The sequence below is a fragment of the Montipora foliosa genome, chromosome 12 (assembly GCF_036669935.1).
Source record: "Montipora foliosa isolate CH-2021 chromosome 12, ASM3666993v2, whole genome shotgun sequence".
NCBI classification, from domain to species: Eukaryota; Metazoa; Cnidaria; class Anthozoa; order Scleractinia; family Acroporidae; genus Montipora; species Montipora foliosa.
In genome coordinates, this window is record NC_090880.1 from 6,140,704 (window position 1) to 6,158,962 (window position 18,259).

Below are 18,259 nucleotides of genomic sequence, written 5' to 3' on the forward strand. Positions count from 1 at the left end.
GAGTGGTGACAATTGTTGTACCACCATCCACCTTTGTAGTTTGACGCACAGTTGCCTGAATTGTTATCATTATCGCGATCCTTGGTGGTAAACGCTTGGCCGCGGTGATAGCCAAGGGAATCACCTGCAATGCCTAAATAAAGAGAAAAGGAATTAAGAGCCGTTCTCTGAGAAACGCACTTGAGATTGTTTCTTGTCTCTACTTGCCACCGACATGAAATCGATGTAATGTGTTTATAACCACAGGAGTGAAATGATTACCAGGTTTTTCAGTTTGCTGTGTTCTTGTTTTTTTAGCTAACTCACTGGCTTACATATACAACTTATTCTGTCAGTCAAAGCGAGATAAAATTCTCTGACATTACAGTAGAATTTCTATCAGTTAGAGATAGACTGCACCTAGTTGAAATGAGGTGTGTCTATCTTAATTAACACAGGGTTGTTTATTAATCACCAAAGTTTGCAAACCTGAATATTTCCCCAAACTCAGCTGGTATTTTGCTCTCTCGCTTGCCACAGCAACTGAACTGTACTCAGCAAATGCTGTATTTCCATGAATGTCTTCCACATCCACGCGAAGCTTGTTGCTGCTGCTTACAGTCAGGCGGTGAATCTTGTCCAATCCAAGCCAAAACTCTGCATTCAGATTACCAAAGCCTCGTTTGTAGGCGTCCCACGCGCGGAAGAAATCTACGGAGCCGTCTTGTCTTTTTTGAAAGACCGTCCACCCTCCGCCAGCCGTTTTGTGATCACAGTACACTTCAAATTCTCCCAAGCCATCGGGATCGATTTTGTACACACCACTAATCTTTTCACCAGAATTGTAAACATCGGCGCAGTTCTTGTAGACTGAAAATTACAGAAGCAGAATGAATTTCTGTCTTATTTCTAGCCTCTAAAAAGTAAGAATGGGCGTCATAGAGGAAAATACTATACAGAGCTGGCATGCAAATGTTTTAGAAGCAAGTGATTGACCTCAATTTGAGTGTTTTTTTTTTTTTTTTTTTTTTGCGAGGGAACACATGCTAAAACTTCAACCACTGATGTCTGAAAAGTAAACCGCAAAGCATTTGAAATTTATAACTGCAAACCTTTGTCATAAGAGCCTCCAGTTTGGTTTGTTTTCAGGGCAGCGATTGCTTCTTTGATCTCAGTGAGCTGCTGCTCGATCTTCTTACAGCAGTGTGGTCCGGCGTAGAAGTTATTATTCACGGTGCACTGGGATTTAGTAATCCCAGGGTCTTTTGTCGGTTGCACAGAAGTACTGGCAAATGTCCCAACACAAATCCCGGTAAAAAGGAGAGCTAGCTGGAATGGCATTATGCTGTGATGCTTTCAGGAAAGCCTTCTCTGGAATGGAAGCAAAAACTGCGAATATAAATTAATTTCGAAGATTTGTGCTTCAGTAAATCTAGTCATTCCAAATTTGACTATTTTTGTTGTCTCCTGGGCGCTATTTTGGGAATTCTGTATCATCGATTCCTACCAATCAAATAACAATACGTTATAGTGACTCGAGGCGCAGAAACGTTTTATTTGACAAGCAGAAGACAATGTCACGAGGCATTAGACAACTTTCTTTTGAATAGTTTCTCAATATTTTATGAGAAGGTTTATCCAGTAAAAGAACAGGGGCACCCCCGAATATTTTCCGTAAATATCAGTTTGGAAGGAAGGTGGGGTAGCATTTTCCATTATTTCAACTTAGACTTTCGAGGCGCACTATGATTTTGGACATTTCTATGAACATATTTTCTAAATATTTCGGAAAAGTAGTGAAAAGTCTGAAGAGTGCGTAGAAATTTCGAAACCACATTGAAGAACGCTAGAATTTTACTAACGTGAGTAAGAGCCAACTATGATATTGGGAAAAAAATGATGTGAACATTTATAACGTCTATCATTTTGGCCAGAGTTTGTTTCAGAATCATATATTTTAAGCAAACGTCCCCTAATTTTTTTGGAAAAAAAAGACGACTACTTGATGTAAACAATTCATGCGAAGTTTTCGATCAGACCCGTCACGATTGCTAGAACTTTCGGACGAGGCAAAAAACCAGTCACGAATTAATTTCTACAGACATGAAATTCCCTTAGAACATCCGAACACATAAATACTTTGAAGGACAGCTTCAAGATCACTGAACGAGCTTTTAAAGCATTGTGGAAACTATTTTATCTAATTCCGACAAGTTTTAAGACAACCGGCCGCTGGTGCCACAAAGAGGAAACCCCGAACGGAACGATGGAATGATGACCATCACACACACGTCGCAATTCAAGCCTACAGCAGATATCATTGGCGAGATTTATTGTCATTCTCATTGTTTACTTCGTCAGACACATTATAACCAAACTCTCGACGCCGTATAAATTTTAATATATTGGATTGCAGTAAATTTATCTGCAAAGAATGGACTTGTAAGCATTCTTTGGGATAGCTTGGGTTCTTTTTGTCCAGATAAGACTTACGAAAACGGTTTGATAAGCTCGAACCTGCGATTTTCGGCAAAATCTCCTGAGGTTGCAGTTGAGTGAACCGAATTACTACGCTTTAGCTTGACTTTTTAATTAGTAATTTTTGCTTTTGTTCTTAACTGAAGAGAGAGGGTGTAAAGATTATCAGTCAAAACCGAAAACAGTTTTGTGAAAGAGATTACTGTGCATGTTATTTCAGTTTTAGTTGTTGATTAAAATTGTTGGTTATTGTTTGCAAGTCTTCTTTGGTTTCTGCTGTCAGCTCAGAGGGGTTTGATCACTGTAAACTGCATACACTAATGACTATTAATCTTGTACTTTATGCAGAAGCATAAAGCTCCGCTTTTAGGCTTGGCTAAATCTATATATTATTTGGGTTGAGACTTTTTTTTTTTCTCTACTCTGCACAGAGAGGTTTTGCGATAATCTCCAGGGTACTCCAGTTTTCCCCTCTCTTCAAAAACCAACATTTGACTTCACTTGCGTTAGTTGTTAATTTCAGTTTACAGTGTCCCCAATTAGTGCTCCAGCGTTAGAACGAGTATACACTTCAATAAATTTCTTTCCTTTACCATAAACTCGTCACCACACTCTTACACAGTCAAGTTACCTGTTGTGTTAAAATTCTGATTGGAATGTTCGCTTTGGGAATTTCCTATTCAGGCCTTTCTTAAATATTTTTGTAGTCGATTCTTTCCTGTCAACAGAACTAGTATTAAGTGAAGTAACTGTGGGAACGACTGTTAAGAACAATGCTTTCATTTTAGAACATGACAACTTTTTCCTGGAATTGTTTGCTTTTCTTATTTTCAGTAAATTAAATTGTGTTGAGAAAGTTTCTGCCGTGTTTTCTTTGTTTTCTTTGTTTGTCCATTAGTTCACTGCGCAATAAACACCAGCTGTCCGGGAATGATGCACTTTTTTGAATCCTTTTATTTGACTAAGGGGTGGACCATTTGATTTTTGATGAGGGGAGGGGTTGTGCAAATCCCAAAAAAATATCGAGCATATGCTTCTGGTTGAAAAAAAATATCTTGCAGAATTCTTAAGAGCCGATGTCTGAAATTATCGAGAATTGGGCGTCACTCGTGAAATTTCGAATTCCTTCATATTTTGCCCAAGTAACCTCTATAGTGAAGTATTTTCAAAAATAACATTAAAAGTTTCAACAGCTTTTTAAATTTTGCGAAATTGCGGAAAGTGTGAAAACACGGCATGTTGGCCTCCTTCGAATGGTAAAATTGGCGGAAAATAACACATTTTTAACTCGCTCGTACGGGAAGACGCGGCGTCGTCTGTTTATGAAACACAAACACAATACAAACAAACTTTAGCTCTTTATAATACAGTAATAGAATTTGGATAAGCTGTTGAAATGAGAATGTTTTGGCCTTTAGAAGAAAACCAGTTTTAGGCATTTCAAAAAATCGCAAATTTCACCCAACTTCCAAACTACGGAAACCCAATTGGTACGTCGAGTTTTGACATAAAATAACAACAGCTTTCAAAAAAAAACAACCTTTGAAAATTATTGTGTTAAAATATTTCTGGCGGTAATGAAAAATTACCCCGTCGAGAGATCAAAATGTGAAGAGTACTTTGACAAGAATCTCCGGCTGAATTTATGACACAAACCGACGGCTGGCTACGCAAAGCAAATTGTAACCGTTTTCATGGAGAGAAATATTGGAGAAAACCTTCGCAAAATTACTTAAGGGGCTTGCAGAATAATTTTATATAGTGTTGATGCTTTTGAACTTGGATATGATGTAAGAACAAGATTGCGTGACGCATGACCTAGCCAAAGGTCAATAGATGGAATCCTTTTCTGGGTGTTAGCGTTTTGAGGTGTACGCCCAAAGAACCTGCTAGAAATACTAGTTCAACAATCGAATCGCCTGGACCGAGTAAAATGAACTTTGATTTTCTTGTTTAAGTTGTTATCCAGTAATTAGTAATTAGTTTCTTTCTTTCGTATTATGTGTTTTCCCCAGAGAGACCTAGTCCTACCCGGTACCCGTATCCACTATATCACGCTGACACGCAATTTTGCGCTCTCCTCTCCCCTGAAACCGCTTCCCTCACTCGCTGATAATGTTCGGATGGCAAGGAATTGACCTAGTCAACTTCCGACAAATTTCCCTTGTCGCGGCTCCAAACAATAGGTTATTGTGCAATAGGTTATTTCTCGACACGTTTAATTTGCTCCCCTCGAATAGCCCTCGCTAGTTGCGGAGAAAAGATTAGAGTAATTTAGAATTCCTTATACTTAATAAAGAATTGTTGTTGTTGCTGTTGTTGTCTATTCGTTGCGAATGCAAAGTCATTTTTTTTGTTGATAATACTTTTGCCTTGAAAGCCATTTTGTGAAACGTGTGGTCATTACAAAAATTTATCTCCAAGAAACGTCTTCATTTTAATAATAAACTGGGAACGCAATGGCGTACTAAAAGAAAAATATGTTGGATAAAATACGGTTAGGGCTTCAAAAGTTTGGTAGACCAAAAAGCTTCCATATTGCTAACAAAAATAAATTTTAAAAAACAAACAAAAACAAAAAACAAACTAAAGTTCACATTTTTTTTTTTTTTGGCCTCGATGGCAATATTGAGTGTTCAACCAAACTTCGATTTTACAATTTGCATCCTCAGTTGAAACGTCCAAAAATCCATCAAAATTAAGTTGACGTCTTTTCCGGACATTCAGGTGGGACCGTAAAAAAAAAAGGAATATGGTGAACAGAGCAATGTATCTTTAATATTATGTTTCTGGTGGGCCCATTACTCAGTCTGATCATCGCAAGCCGTTTTCCCAATAAATTCCAAATTAGTGAAAAAGAAATGATGGATTCAGAATCCCATGCACTTAACTCGCAAACTCGTGTTAAAAGCATCTGACAGGGAATTAATAGTTTTTTTCTCCTACAGACTCATGCAGCTTGCGGAAATTCCTATAAGAGAAAGCCTATATTATTTCGAACAGTACTTACGAATTTACTTGCTTCTGCGATGCTTCAATCCCACTCTCCGTACTCAAACAAACCTCAAAGTGTACTGTTAATCAGCATTAAAAACATGTGATATTAGATTTAACACAAACGAAATACCAGGTCCCTCAAGCTAACTAAACAGTTCATCACGTCCTTCCATGTACTCTATTGTTGAACAATTTTTGTGTATCTATTCAGAGTCGAAGTTAAAATCTTTCCATTCTTATCAATAGGGGAAGCTTACAGATGTTCAAATAAGCAATAGGATGGCATAATTTATGTTCAAGTTGATCAAATACATTTGCAGTAAAAGAGGACGTAATTAAACTGATGAAGTTCTGCTCAATACTTCGATTCTTAATTAATGACTTTATCCTTTTCCTTATTTGAAAATAAAAAAGTTCAAAAGATTTTGATGTCGGCCTTATCTGACAAGATTTACTCGGAAGCCCGTCAATTTTAAGGCCGTCTGGGATGAACAGCAAAAATAACAGTACTGTTTGTCATTTATAGATAAGGACACTGAATCTAGTTGTGTAAGCATGATCGTTCAATGTAGAGACGGTGAGAAACTGACTGCTTAAACTTTTACAAACTATGCAAAGAAGAATTAAAAATTTAGAGGTTTCAAACTAGCTCATGAGACTCGAACCCATGCATGATCGTGCGCGGTTGTATCCGGCGCCCCGCCCAAGTACTCGTCAAAGAAAAGCCAATTTACAATCATACGAAAACTTGGAAAAAATGTCAACTAATTCTAAAGTCATTTCTTGTTGGAAAGCTATTCCAAAAAATTAAAGCTTTTCGTATGTTGATATTTATTATCGAAAAACGGTAGGTTGGTAACTGCTACTTCGTGTCATCTGCCTCGAGAGAAGTATACGTTACAATGAAGCTTTCCACCTCACATCAGAATGTTTCAATTTAATCGATCAGACAAGAGAAAATACTTTTACTCAGAGCAAATACTTTTTCCGTTAAACACAACTGAATCATCATTTCTTTTGCCCATTTTAACAGTGATACTACGTAACCAGTGGTGGAAAGATGTAAAATGATAGACTTGAAGATTTTAATGGCCCATGACCGAGCAACTGAACTCGCAGTGATTAATTATAATGGCAAGGAGACCGTTTCTCTTTTTCAGGTGGCACTGTTCCCCCTGTATCTTGAGAATGGATAGGTTTTAACTAAGTCATCAATTTTGCTTTTTGTTATCTTGAAACCACGTTAAAAGCCCAGCCTACTAAAACAAACGAATGGAATATCATAAATGGCTTTTAGGGTCCGAAATGATTTTGCGACCATTCGAGAAACGCCTGCACCACTCTTTGATCTCTATGCAGCACAGTTCGTCCGCGACATTCCACTCCCGATTTTTAAATATCACCTATTTTCCCCTGACATTTTTTTTAAAAGCTTATGAGCATTAAAAGGTTGACGGAGACAAAGCTTCGCCTCTTGGTTTTCATTGCAGTTACAACAGATAAATACAACTGAATAGACTAAATTTAATAGAAAATGAAGTAACAGGCAGAAGAAATGTCGCGATTGAAAATGACAATAGGGCAGCCGGGTTGTGCTCCGCTTTTTTTTCCGAGGATTGTTTGCATGACGATATCTTGACCCAGGCTTGAGTGACAGAAACGTAAAGATGCGGCACCCTTAAGTTTACTGAACACGACTCCAAACCCGACGTTTAGAATAAATTACGCGCTTGTCACGTTCAAATGGTCTCTCCCTCTATAGGTCGACGTTTTTGCACTTTTTAATCTTTACTTCCGCGGTGGTTTAGAAACTGTTCAGGGTCATTTGATAAATGGAGACAATACACCCCGATAAAAGGAAAGGCCACGCCAAAAAGGAAATAATAAAGGGGCAGAAAACTACTTTTCGATAAGACTGAGCTGGGGAAACAGAAGAACGCTTGCCCTTGTTTTCTCATTTCTTTCCAATACTTCCGTACGTATTTCTCAGCCCATGGGGCTCTTTTTTGCCCAGATTATCTCAAGAGAGAAAAGGACCGAAGCTGTTTGAAGATACAGGTAATTTTCCGAACGGTCTCGCTGGAGGTTAGAGATCTTTACTCCCTTTCTTGAACAACTCGAGAAGAAATTAAAACACTCCTTGTTGGAGATTCAATGATTAAAGATACAAATTCCAATTTAATGTCGGCTAATAATAAAATATAGAGGAAATTGCTTCCGTGGGGATAAAATTAAGGACGTTGCATAAAAATTTAACTTGAAATCAATTAAGCTAATGGTAAGTGTTCCAAATCTGTTGTTATTGATCGTTGGACAAACAACATCATCAGAGACGACTCTCCAAGTTTTATTGCTGTTATTGCAACTGTACTGAAAAATGTTGTCACTTCTCTAAAGCAATCTACTATAGAACCAAAGATTATCATCTCGGGTATTATTAACAGAAAAGATACCGCTGTAAGTTCTAAATAGCCGAACCGAATAGAGAGATTAAAGTAATGTGCTCGCAAATGAAGTTGACATTTTATTTGCAATGATCGGCTTAATGACACCTGCGTAAATAGCAGAAAACTGCATCTTAACGCGTATCTCGCAATGAATTTACAGAGTATTTTTAAATACTCTGTAAAATTCATTGTCAGATAAAAATTCTAGCCGCAATATTGACAGTTCCAAAGCTCCAGAATTTCCAAGGAAGGAGGCGTTAACTCTCTTCTTAATTCACATTATTATATCTCTCAGATAGTACGCGCGCTGTAATTGGCTAAATTAGCGGGCCGTATTCTATAGTACGGCCCGCTGTACAGCCCGCTAAATTTAAAATTTCGACAAAACATCATCTAGCGAGTTTTTCATGTCATTTCTGTTGCATAAACTTGTACTGAAAACTGTTTGAATCTTGCAAGCAACTATTTCAAACTCAACAGCCAAGAAGATTTAGTTTTTGGGATTTTGGCCTTCCGCTTCACTTTGACTAGTTTCCTTGCCCGCGCGCCGGTTAACCTCAGAGATATAATAAATATCTTACTAACCTCGTTTTCTCGGTCCGTACTTTAAGTTACGGATCTTCGTTTTTTCCCGTTGATTTATGGCCCGCGCGCTTCGCGCTTGGGCCATAAATCAACGGGAAAAAACTCGGTCCGTAACTTACAGTACGGACCTCGAACTCGGTTAGTAAGAGGTATATGTCTTCTGAGAGCCAAGATGATTCTCAGTTATTTAAGAGTCCCTGCCCATAATTATCAAACATAACTCGGCAAGGGTCGAAAATTCGATTTCGTTCATATTTTTATGGTAGATAGGCTAGGTTATGACAAAAACTACTGGATAAATTTTTCGGCAAAATATTCTTTTATTTCAAAGAAAAATGCAAATTACCATATTCCGTTAAAATCGTCATTTGACGCACCATTTTATTAAACAAGTTCAAAAGCTTCCTATGCAAAAAAAAAAATTATTTTTCCGTCTTTAAAACACTCAAATAGTTTTTTGCAATGTGTAAATGTGTATTGGGTAGATTTGGGGGAATGTTGCGTCATTTTTTGGGTGCAAAATAACTAAATTTCGAAGACATGTGTTTCTTTCACTTAAAAGTACTTCGTGAATACAATTAATTTTCACCATGTGCGAAATCTTCAAATGGATTAAGCTTCTGGTGGTCCAATTGTAGAAGGATGGTCTACAGATTCGCGTAAAAATTTCTTTGGGCAAATGATTGTGAACGACGCAAGAGCTTCTCAAAGTACGTAAAAAATGCAAATATTTCACCTTCCGTCGTCAACTGGCATTACACATATATTTAAGCACGCGCCAGATGTATGGACCGATCTTAAGTTGAAAGAGACACAGAGCTGATAATTTCGAAATGTTCTAGCCTTATTTGCCGTAAGAGGCAGGTCCAAAGGCTGATTTTACGTGTTTCTCTCACCATTTGTCGCATTTTCAGCGGTCAAGTTTGCTTCTGTATACACAACGTTCGTTGCACACGTATTCAATGGTCGAATACCATAATCTGTGATCATCTTTGGGGGCAAATGATCACCACTGCATCTACCTAAGTCAACAACTGCTAAGTGATTTGCAGATAGTTGCTTGCTTTGTACGTACTAAACCTGCTAGACCAACATATTACATTTGATTGCGACCATTGCTCTCAGGCGTGTCGGCACCCGCAGCACAATTATTAGGGAGCTTAAGCGCGCGCGTTTTTGAGACGCGGACAGCAACCGGAAGTGAGATGTTTTCCCTTTTAACTTATCTTCACACAACCACATTTACATTGCTAAGTATCTTTTATCCTTTAGAGATGATAAGTATAAAAGTTTGGGAGACACCACTGTCCTGGCACGCGAAATGCTCTCTTCCGGTTGCCGTCCGCGTCTCAAAAACGCGCGTGCTTAAGCTCCCTATTCATTAGCTCGTCACGCAATGCTTTCCTTTTTGACGGGTACGTATACCGGTAGAGGTATATAACATAACAAAAATAAAAATAAAAAAAACAAATATAAATATTTGTTTCCATATTCGCAGTTTGCTTTGCATATTTTGTATTGAGCACTCTTAGGATAAGTGAAACAATTTATTGCATGTTTATCCGTTTTTTTGTTGTTGTATAAATCTAATAATTCTCTGAATTGCTACGCTACTCAGTATCTATTCTGTGATAGATAGTGAGTAGCGTAGTAGTGTACGCTTCTCGATAAGGCAATGATGTCCTTTGCATCAAAACTAGAACAGGGTGTTGCCACTGTTGATAATCCTGTAGAGGATACTGGTACAGCTAAGGTACCGGATTCCCGTTCATCGTTGTCAATGGGCTGGGCTTTGAAATCCTCCAGTACTCAAAGAACCCGACTGAATGAAAACCAGAAACAATAACTGACAGAAGTATTCAAAATCGGCGAACAGACTGGAAAGAAAGCTGATCCCTCGAATGTTTCCAAGTCAATGAGAAAAGTTAGAAACGCAGATGGCTCTTCTAGATTTGATGCTTCGAGTTATTTAACTTCTCAGCAAGTTGCAAGTTTCTTCTCACGCCTTGCTTCAAAGAAAGTTGTCCAAGCTGCTGAATCTGGGGACGAAGAAGATGAACACGCCGAAGAGCTGGATAAAATTCATGAACAGAACATACAAGAATTGAGTAACGAAGTCATGGCAGAAATATCATTGCAGCATCCGATCATGTACGATACGCATAACATTTGTGAAATCGCAGCTTGCTCTATATTCGCAAAGTTTTCTGTGCAGATCCTCCAAGACAAGTAATTTTTATCAGCTTGACATCTCAACAATCAACGTTAAACGAAAGAAGCCCTACATAGATCTTCTGACGAAATTAGTTGGTAGCTGCAGTTTTAACGAATCACTTTGAAACGCAATCTTCAACATAGAGAGCTGGGGCCAACAGACCTCATCCACTATACATGGGCAAGTTTTTCTTGAAGAGCCCCGATCATCACCGCAGGAATAGAGAATCTCCTTTGTGTTTTTAAATACGTGAGGGACTTGCCTCGAAGACCCCAGAAAGAGCTGTAACTCAGGTCCCGACCATACTAATAAGTTTTGATCTCGAAGAAAACGAAGCAAATTATTTCCGCTCAAACTAGCGTTTAATTTTCCCATTGGCATCATTTGCCCAAACTAATAGGTTCGAAAGCGATAAGAACGAGTTGGACGTGGAATTGTGCATATGTGAAATAAATGTTCAGGTAATACCACTTCATTAACAAAGTAGTCCCACCACGCGCTAGTTCTTCCTGGTCTAGTCCAATATCTCCTTTTTCTTTCTTATGGCTGTCCTTCATCAGTTCTTTATTGGTATGGCGGAATCTCACAAAACGCTTGAGGTAGTAATTTTGCGACATTTTGTTCCGTGCGGAGAACTTCGGACGCGGGACAAAAACTGCGAACCGTGGTAGGGGTTTGTAAAGATTTGTCGTGCCAAAAAAGCACGTGTGGGAGCGGGAGGGGAGCACAAGCGCGCGCAAGATGATGCGTATGGTACCAGGGTAACGGTAAGGTCATGTTGCGAAAAGCAATATGCTACGTTCGATATATCAATATTCTGACATGGCTCCGAGGCTTTCGGGACAAACGTCTTTTTGTGGTGTTGTTTTCTTTGTGTCCAAGTCTCTTTCGGGAATTGAGAGACAAAAGAAACTTTAAAAAGTTACAATTTTGACCCGAAAGCCTTGGAGCATGTTAGAACATTGATATATCGAACGAGGCTTATTTGAGAAAACAAAAAAGTTTGCAAAAGCTCGGACTGTCCGCAAAAGTATTCGAAAACAAATTCTGCCAAGTTGTAAAAATAAAATAAAATAAGACGCCTTCGTTTTGTATTTGCATTGTTTGGTTTTGTGGAAGTTGCGAAATTTATAGACTCGGGTGAATTTTCGGATTTCGTTCAAACTGTTTGGGAAAAAGTAATCAAAGAAATTTTGCACAGCGCAAAAAGACCTAGGAACGAGTTTAGCCCTAGAGTGTTACTCAGTGTAAGTAGCGGGTCGCTTAAGAAATGACAACAGATGACAATTCAGGAGACAAAGTTTAACTAGTTATTCTTTTCATTCCCTTACTTTACTCTCTTCCTAATCAACAAGATTGTGTGCTCCAAGTGGTTACGTATCAGGATAGAAATTGCCCTACCCCTACCCCCTAAAATGGGATGACAGCATTGCGTGACGAACAAATAACGAAGCACTGCAAAGGATTCAATGTCAAACAGCAATCGTTCAAATGTGATAGTATTGTTACAGCCCGTACTCGTTCTGGAAGAGTTACAAAAAAGCCTGAGAGACTGGACCTGTGAATAGTTATACTAACCCCACCCTAGTGTGTAGGACTTAAAGTGTCATGTGACTTTCGTTGTTGTTCCCGCTCTTGTTATCGAAGGTTTTTGTACGTCGTAGCATTTCACTCGTATACATCCCCTTTGTAAATCGATGTGTAGCCGAGTCCAGTGGATTAAAGTTGTGTTACGTACGCTTCAGTGTCTCGTCGTAAATTCTAACATGGTCCTTCACAGCCGGAGAAAAGGAAATATTTCAGCAGTAAATTTGTAATTCTTCGCAAGGTCATCAGTTGCAACCACATGGCCACCGGTTCCTCGAGCAAAATGGAAGACTTATCTCAACTCACAGTCGATCAAATTCGTGAAATGCTTGGAAAAAAGGGATGGCCGACTACTGGAAAGAGAAAAGTCTTACTGGAAAGGTTAGTGAACGCTCAGTGTGATTCGAAGTCAAATGTTATTGCACCAGAATTAAAGGAAGGTTCGAATTTCGCCGAGGCTTCGATGGAACCTCTTCAAGTGAAAAGTGAAGTTGAAATTCAGGAGGTTAGTTCAATTAGACGTAAAGCCAGAGCCTTGCAAATGGATATGGATGCGTTGATTCAGGATATTTTGCCACGGTATCTAAGTCAAAATGCAAGCAACAAAATCAAAGTACAATTGAGAATTGAAAGGCTAACTGTGTACCGTGAGAATTATCTTCAACTGAGAAATGAATTAATCGCGCTTGTTGCAGAGGATATGATGGAGGAGGAATTCCGAAGATGGGGAAAAATTCTGAGTGAAGTAGATAAAGCTGTTGATGCTGCTCATGAATTCCTAAATAAAGATTGCGATGTGGGAGATCACTCCTCGAAGGATATTGCATACCGTGACAGTCGTGTATCCTCAAATCTGAAATTACCGAGAATTGAGTTGCCAAAGTTTAATGGCGATGTGTTGAAATTTCAAAACTTCTGGGATCAGTTTGAAGCTGCAGTGCATAACAATGTTGATTTACCAAATGTTCAGAAGTTTACTTATCTACGCTCGGTGCTAACTGGAAATGCCTTGAAAGCAATAGACGGATTTGAAGTAACCGGAGCAAATTATGAAGCAGCTGTTGAATGCCTTAAACACAGGTATGAAAGAAAACGTATGATCATCTCATTTCTAGTGAAATCTGTCATCAAGATGGATGCTAAGTCAGTTGTTAATGCATCCTCCCTCAGAGATCTCTATGATACCTTTATGAACAGAACTAGAGCTTTAGAGGCTCTTGGAGAAGATCCAATGAGCCATGGATGTATTTTGTTACCCCTTTTTGAGACCAAGTTACCACCTCAGTTATTGGAAAAATGGGAGTTGACACTTGCAGACACTCAAGAAGATGAAATAGGCCTTGAATTGTTCTTTAAATTTCTTAACCGACAAGTTGTGTCCAAAGAAGCAGGAGAAAGAAGTTCAAATGGGAACATTACCACAGGCAATCACAGTTCTGATAAAAGTAAAGAAAACCGAAGAAAGTCTTCATTTCCCAAAATGGGTGGTGAGAATGAGATGTTCTGCACTACTTGGTGAAACACGCCCTCCAACACAGCCAAACTGTCATTTCTGCAAGGCAGATCATGACTCACAAAATTGCCCAATGTTTAATGAAAAATCACTTGATGGCAGATGGAAACTAGTGCAAGAGAACAAACTGTGTTTCAATTGTTTAAAACCTAGCAACCACAAGCACTTCTCCAGAATTTGTCGCCATCCTAAGTGTTCTGTAGCGAATTGTGGTCACCGACATCACTGGTTATTGCATGGGCAGCAGTCAGTTGTTACACCTCGGCACCTAAGCAACACTAGTTTAAGTGGATTGGCTTCAACTAAGCCTGCATTACCTATGAGAGAAACATTCCTACAGACAGCATTGGCCAGGTTAATTGTTAAGGGTCAAGAAATGGCAGTCCGTGTTTTACTAGATTCAGGGAGTCAAAGTTCGTTTATACGAAAGAACATTGCAGAGGCCCTTGACCTGCAAGGTCCCTCAGAGCTATTAAGTGTCACAACGCTAGGTGGGGAAACCAGCGAAACGAAGAGATTCCAAAGAGTGAAATTTACCCTTTCACCAATTAGGGAGATTCAATGGTGGAGATAGAGGCCCTTTCTATTTCCAAAATTTGTAATCCTCTCGGGCCAGTACAGATGGACTTCCATAAGAACTCTCATCTTCAAGGCTTAAGTCTTGCAGATAGTTATCCTCGTGGTTCAGTTCAAGTAGATGTTCTTATTGGTGCAGAACACTAATACTCATTTGTGACTGGGGTCTGTAAGAGAGGTAGTTCCAGTGAGTCCCTTGTTGCTGTGGAATCTTGCCTCGGCTGGATTATCACGGGACAAGTAAACCGCCAATCAAGGCAAACTTCATCCATGCTGACAGTTGTAGAAAACGGTAGAGTTAACGAAACATTGAAAAGATTCGGGGAACTGGAATCAATTGGTATTGCAGAGATCGAGGATCCTGTTATGTCACAAGAGGAAAAATGTGCTGTTGCTTACTTCAATAGAGGATTGAACTTTGATGGACATAACTATGAGGTGCGACTACCATGGAAACGAGATCCTCCAAAGCTAGAAAGTAATTATGCACAAGCTTTGAGACGCCTGGAAAGTGTTGAAAGAAAGTTAAGGCAAGACCCTGTGAAAGCTAAGGGTTACAAAACAGCGATCAACGAATATGTAGAGAAAGGTTTTGCAGAGGAAGTACCTGATCAGAGGGATGACAATGGAACTGTGCGGTACTTACCGCATCATGTTGTAATTCGTGATGACAAAAGAACGACAAAATGCAGAATCGTATTTGATACTTCCGCACGAGAGGAGGTGATGCTTCCCTTAACGATTGTATTCTTTCTGGTCCTCCTTTACAGCCGAACCTTGCATCTGTACTGATTCGATTTAGAACACACAAAATTGGTCTCATAGCAGACATTGAAAAGATCATGTTTCTGCAAGTCAAACTAGCACCAGAGGACAGAGATGTTCACCGCTACCTGTGGAGAGATTTACAGCCTAACGAAGCACCAAAGGTGTACAGAATGCAGAGATTGACTTTCGGTGTGAACGCAAGTCCTTTCCTTGCAATGGCTACAGTCCACGATCATGTAAACAAATACAAAGAAATGTCCCCGTATGCAGTAGAAGAAATTTTACAAAATATGTATGTGGATGACTGCCTGACAGGAGCCGATACAGTAGATTCAACTTTGAAGCTTCAACAAGAAATGTCAGAAATTATGATGACAGCGGCATTCAATTTGACCAAGTGGGCAAGTAACTCAGAGCTAGTAATGGATGCTATTGACCCAGCTAAAAGAGCCTCATCGCCATTCGTGGAGTTCAATTCGAGCGACCCCCTAAAGGCACTTGGCGTGTCATGGGACTTGAACTCTGACCACTTTAGATTCCTCGCACCGAGTGGAATCATCTCATTCCATGATCCAATGTCAAAGAGAAGTCTACTTGGTCTGGCATCGAAAATGTTTCACCCACTGGGACTGATATCACCCTTCACTGTTAGAGCCAAAATCCTTTTCCAAGAGTTGTGATTGAAAGGATTACAGTGGGATGACCCGTTAGATAGCGACACTAAAGCAAAGTGGTTAAGTTGGAAGTCCGAGTCGTTGCAGCTAAAAGATGTGACTATCCCTCAATGCTTCGGAAATCGTATTACGCAAGACTCTGTGGTAGAGGTGCATGGTTTTGGAGATGCTTCCCCCAAGGCGTATGGAGCAGCAGTGTACATTCGAATAAGAGACAAGCAAGACAATGTATCCTCACAGCTGGTAATATCGAAGTCCAGAGTTGCGCCCATTAAGAAGGTGTCACTTCCAAGGCTGGAACTTTTAGCAGCAGTTGTAAATGCCAGGTTGCTAAAATTCGTTGTAGGGGCTTTGCCAATGAAGGTGGCTAGGGTTGTGTGTTGGTCAGATAGTATGGTGGCACTGCATTGGATAAAAGGGCAGAGTTCTTCCTGGAAGCCATTTGTTGCCAATCGTGTGGCTGAGGTACAGTCAACATGGGATCCTGAGTGTTGGAGGTATTGTGGAAGTAAGGAGAATCCTGCAGACTTGTTGACGCGTGGATTAAGCTGTAGTGATATGATTTCAAGCACTTTGTGGTGGAATGGACCCCAATGGATGTCTTCGCCTTGTGAACCACTACCCGCTCAACCCGAAAACGAAGCTGCTCCCGCCGAAGCTTGCGAGGAAAAAAGAACTACCCATGTGTATACAGCAGTCGTTGCAGAACCACTGATTGATATGTCACGCTACGGGACATGGTTAAAGTTGATTCGAGTAACTGCTTATGTATTGAGAGCGGTCAAATTGTTTAAGACTCAAGTCTAGGTCTTGTGAAAGGGAACTGTCGGCGGACGAGGTGAGGCAAGCCGAGATTAAATGTTGTATGTGGGTGCAGGAAGTGGTCTACAAAGAAGAATTCGAGAAACTGAAAGCTGGAGAGGTACTTCCCAGTAACAGCCGCCTCCTGAAACTGGACCCTTATTATGACAGAGATGATCAGGTATTAAGAGTTGGTGGGAGACTACAGTTTGCTGATCTTCCCGAACAGAGCAAGCATCAAATAATCTTGCCTCACGGACATCCTGAAGTTGCCAAGATGGTGCAAGATGTACATAAGAACATGTTGCATGCACATAAACAAGCACTATCTGTTCTTCTCTTTAAATGAGATTTTACTGCCCTATCGGTAAAATACGGTTAATGGAACGTGACCGTACTAAAAGGGGCTATTCATGTCGCGATAGTAATCTTCGCGTTCTTTGTAGTCGGCCGCTCAAGGTCATAAAATCAACGGTCTTGTTGTAAGTAAAACGAGGACATAAAGACTTTGTTCCTAGATCTCGGATTATAACGTACACCTGCACTAGCCAAATCTGTTAAAGCCTCATTCATTACTGCTAAAAAGCACGTGTAATGCCTACCTGCTACATAGTAGAACCTGTGCAACTGGCTACGTTAATAGACAGGCCGGGTCTAGCTATAAAAACCTCAGTTATATATATAGTCATCCAAGGTTCACTTGGCAGTTTGTCTTCTATAGTAAATCAACTAGTTGTTTGCAATTTGTCAAAGTTTTCCCCCTCCCTCCCTCTCTCCCATTGGAGATGGGTTGGATATATCGCTTTGCCGTCATTAAAATTGGGTCACTCCTGCGTGGTGTGATTAAGTCTGCGCAGCGACTTCCCCCAAGCTTGTTGGCTCGTACGCGCGTTGCCTTTGTACATTGCTCACTAATCAATACTCTTGTCCGATCCAGCACTTCCTGTTTACCACTCAGCTCGTAGTGCTGGGGAGATAAGTGAGGCTGTTCTATGTCACGCAATCTAGAAGTCGAATAGGCTAACCAGCCGGAAGGCAGTGTTCCCCTCAAAAAACGCCAATACGTCTGTTGTCTTGTTCTATTGCGCCTTGCGTTATGTGTTTAGAAGCTAATTATGCATGTTGCTACCAAGGAACAGTGACATGAATGGTTGATATTCCTTGACAGGCTTTTCACCGTTCGGAGAGTTTGCCTTCACATTTCTATCTTTATTTCTCAAGAGTTGCAATACACAGGCCAACTGACCCCCACTACAGTATTCTATCTTTTCTCCTGCCCTTACCATTCTGGAAACGAAACACTATTTTTGTTTTTTGAAATAGTTTCTTGTTAAAATTCTGGTCCACCGCATGGCATATTGCTGGTAAGTTCAACCTTTGCAGGGACATAACCTTGAAAAGTCTTGGTTCACATCCCATTGATCCAAGTAAAACAACTGTAAAGGTGATGTTTCTGTGTATGGCTCAAATGCTGGTAGTGAATGTGCAGCTATGTCACTATGTGCTGAATTATATAATTATGACAGGAAATTAATTACTTCCCTGTAATTATCAGTTATAAATGTAGGAAATGAATTATACACTGACTTATCAAGCTTATCGAGACAAACATATTTTAAGTTAACAGAATTACCTGCAG

The 18,259-nt window shown here is 39.8% G+C and overlaps 3 protein-coding genes across 4 annotated transcripts in view; 2 read left to right on the forward strand and 1 right to left on the reverse strand.

Annotated features, from left to right (window-relative positions):
• LOC137978901 (ryncolin-2-like) overlaps positions 1-5,608 on the reverse strand; it is a 6,003-nt gene extending 395 nt beyond the window's left edge. The window contains exons 1-4 of one of the 2 annotated variants that reach the window (XM_068826021.1): positions 5,468-5,608; positions 1,092-1,350; positions 469-849; positions 1-133 (exon numbers count right to left, since the gene is read on the reverse strand). The exon at positions 1-133 is cut by the window's left edge and continues 395 nt beyond it. In XM_068826021.1, coding sequence (XP_068682122.1) covers positions 1-133; positions 469-849; positions 1,092-1,320 — 743 coding nt within the window. In that variant the 5' untranslated portion in view covers positions 1,321-1,350; positions 5,468-5,608. Of the gene's footprint in view, positions 134-468; positions 850-1,091; positions 1,351-3,088; positions 3,194-5,467 lie in introns of those variants that run through there. The other variant, XM_068826022.1, reaches the window with a different exon arrangement.
• Positions 5,609-12,547: 6,939 nt separating this feature from the next.
• LOC137980610 (uncharacterized) lies at positions 12,548-13,807 on the forward strand. The gene has a single exon (XM_068828064.1). The coding sequence runs from the start codon at positions 12,548-12,550 to the stop codon at positions 13,805-13,807; it is 1,260 nt and encodes a 419-aa protein (XP_068684165.1).
• Positions 13,808-14,647: 840 nt separating this feature from the next.
• Positions 14,648-16,626, forward strand: LOC137980611 (uncharacterized). Its single transcript, XM_068828065.1, has 3 exons — positions 14,648-15,100; positions 15,148-15,742; positions 15,833-16,626. Exons 1-3 carry the CDS (start codon positions 14,648-14,650, stop codon positions 16,624-16,626), a joined length of 1,842 nt encoding a protein of 613 aa, XP_068684166.1.
• Positions 16,627-18,259: the final 1,633 nt, after the last annotated feature.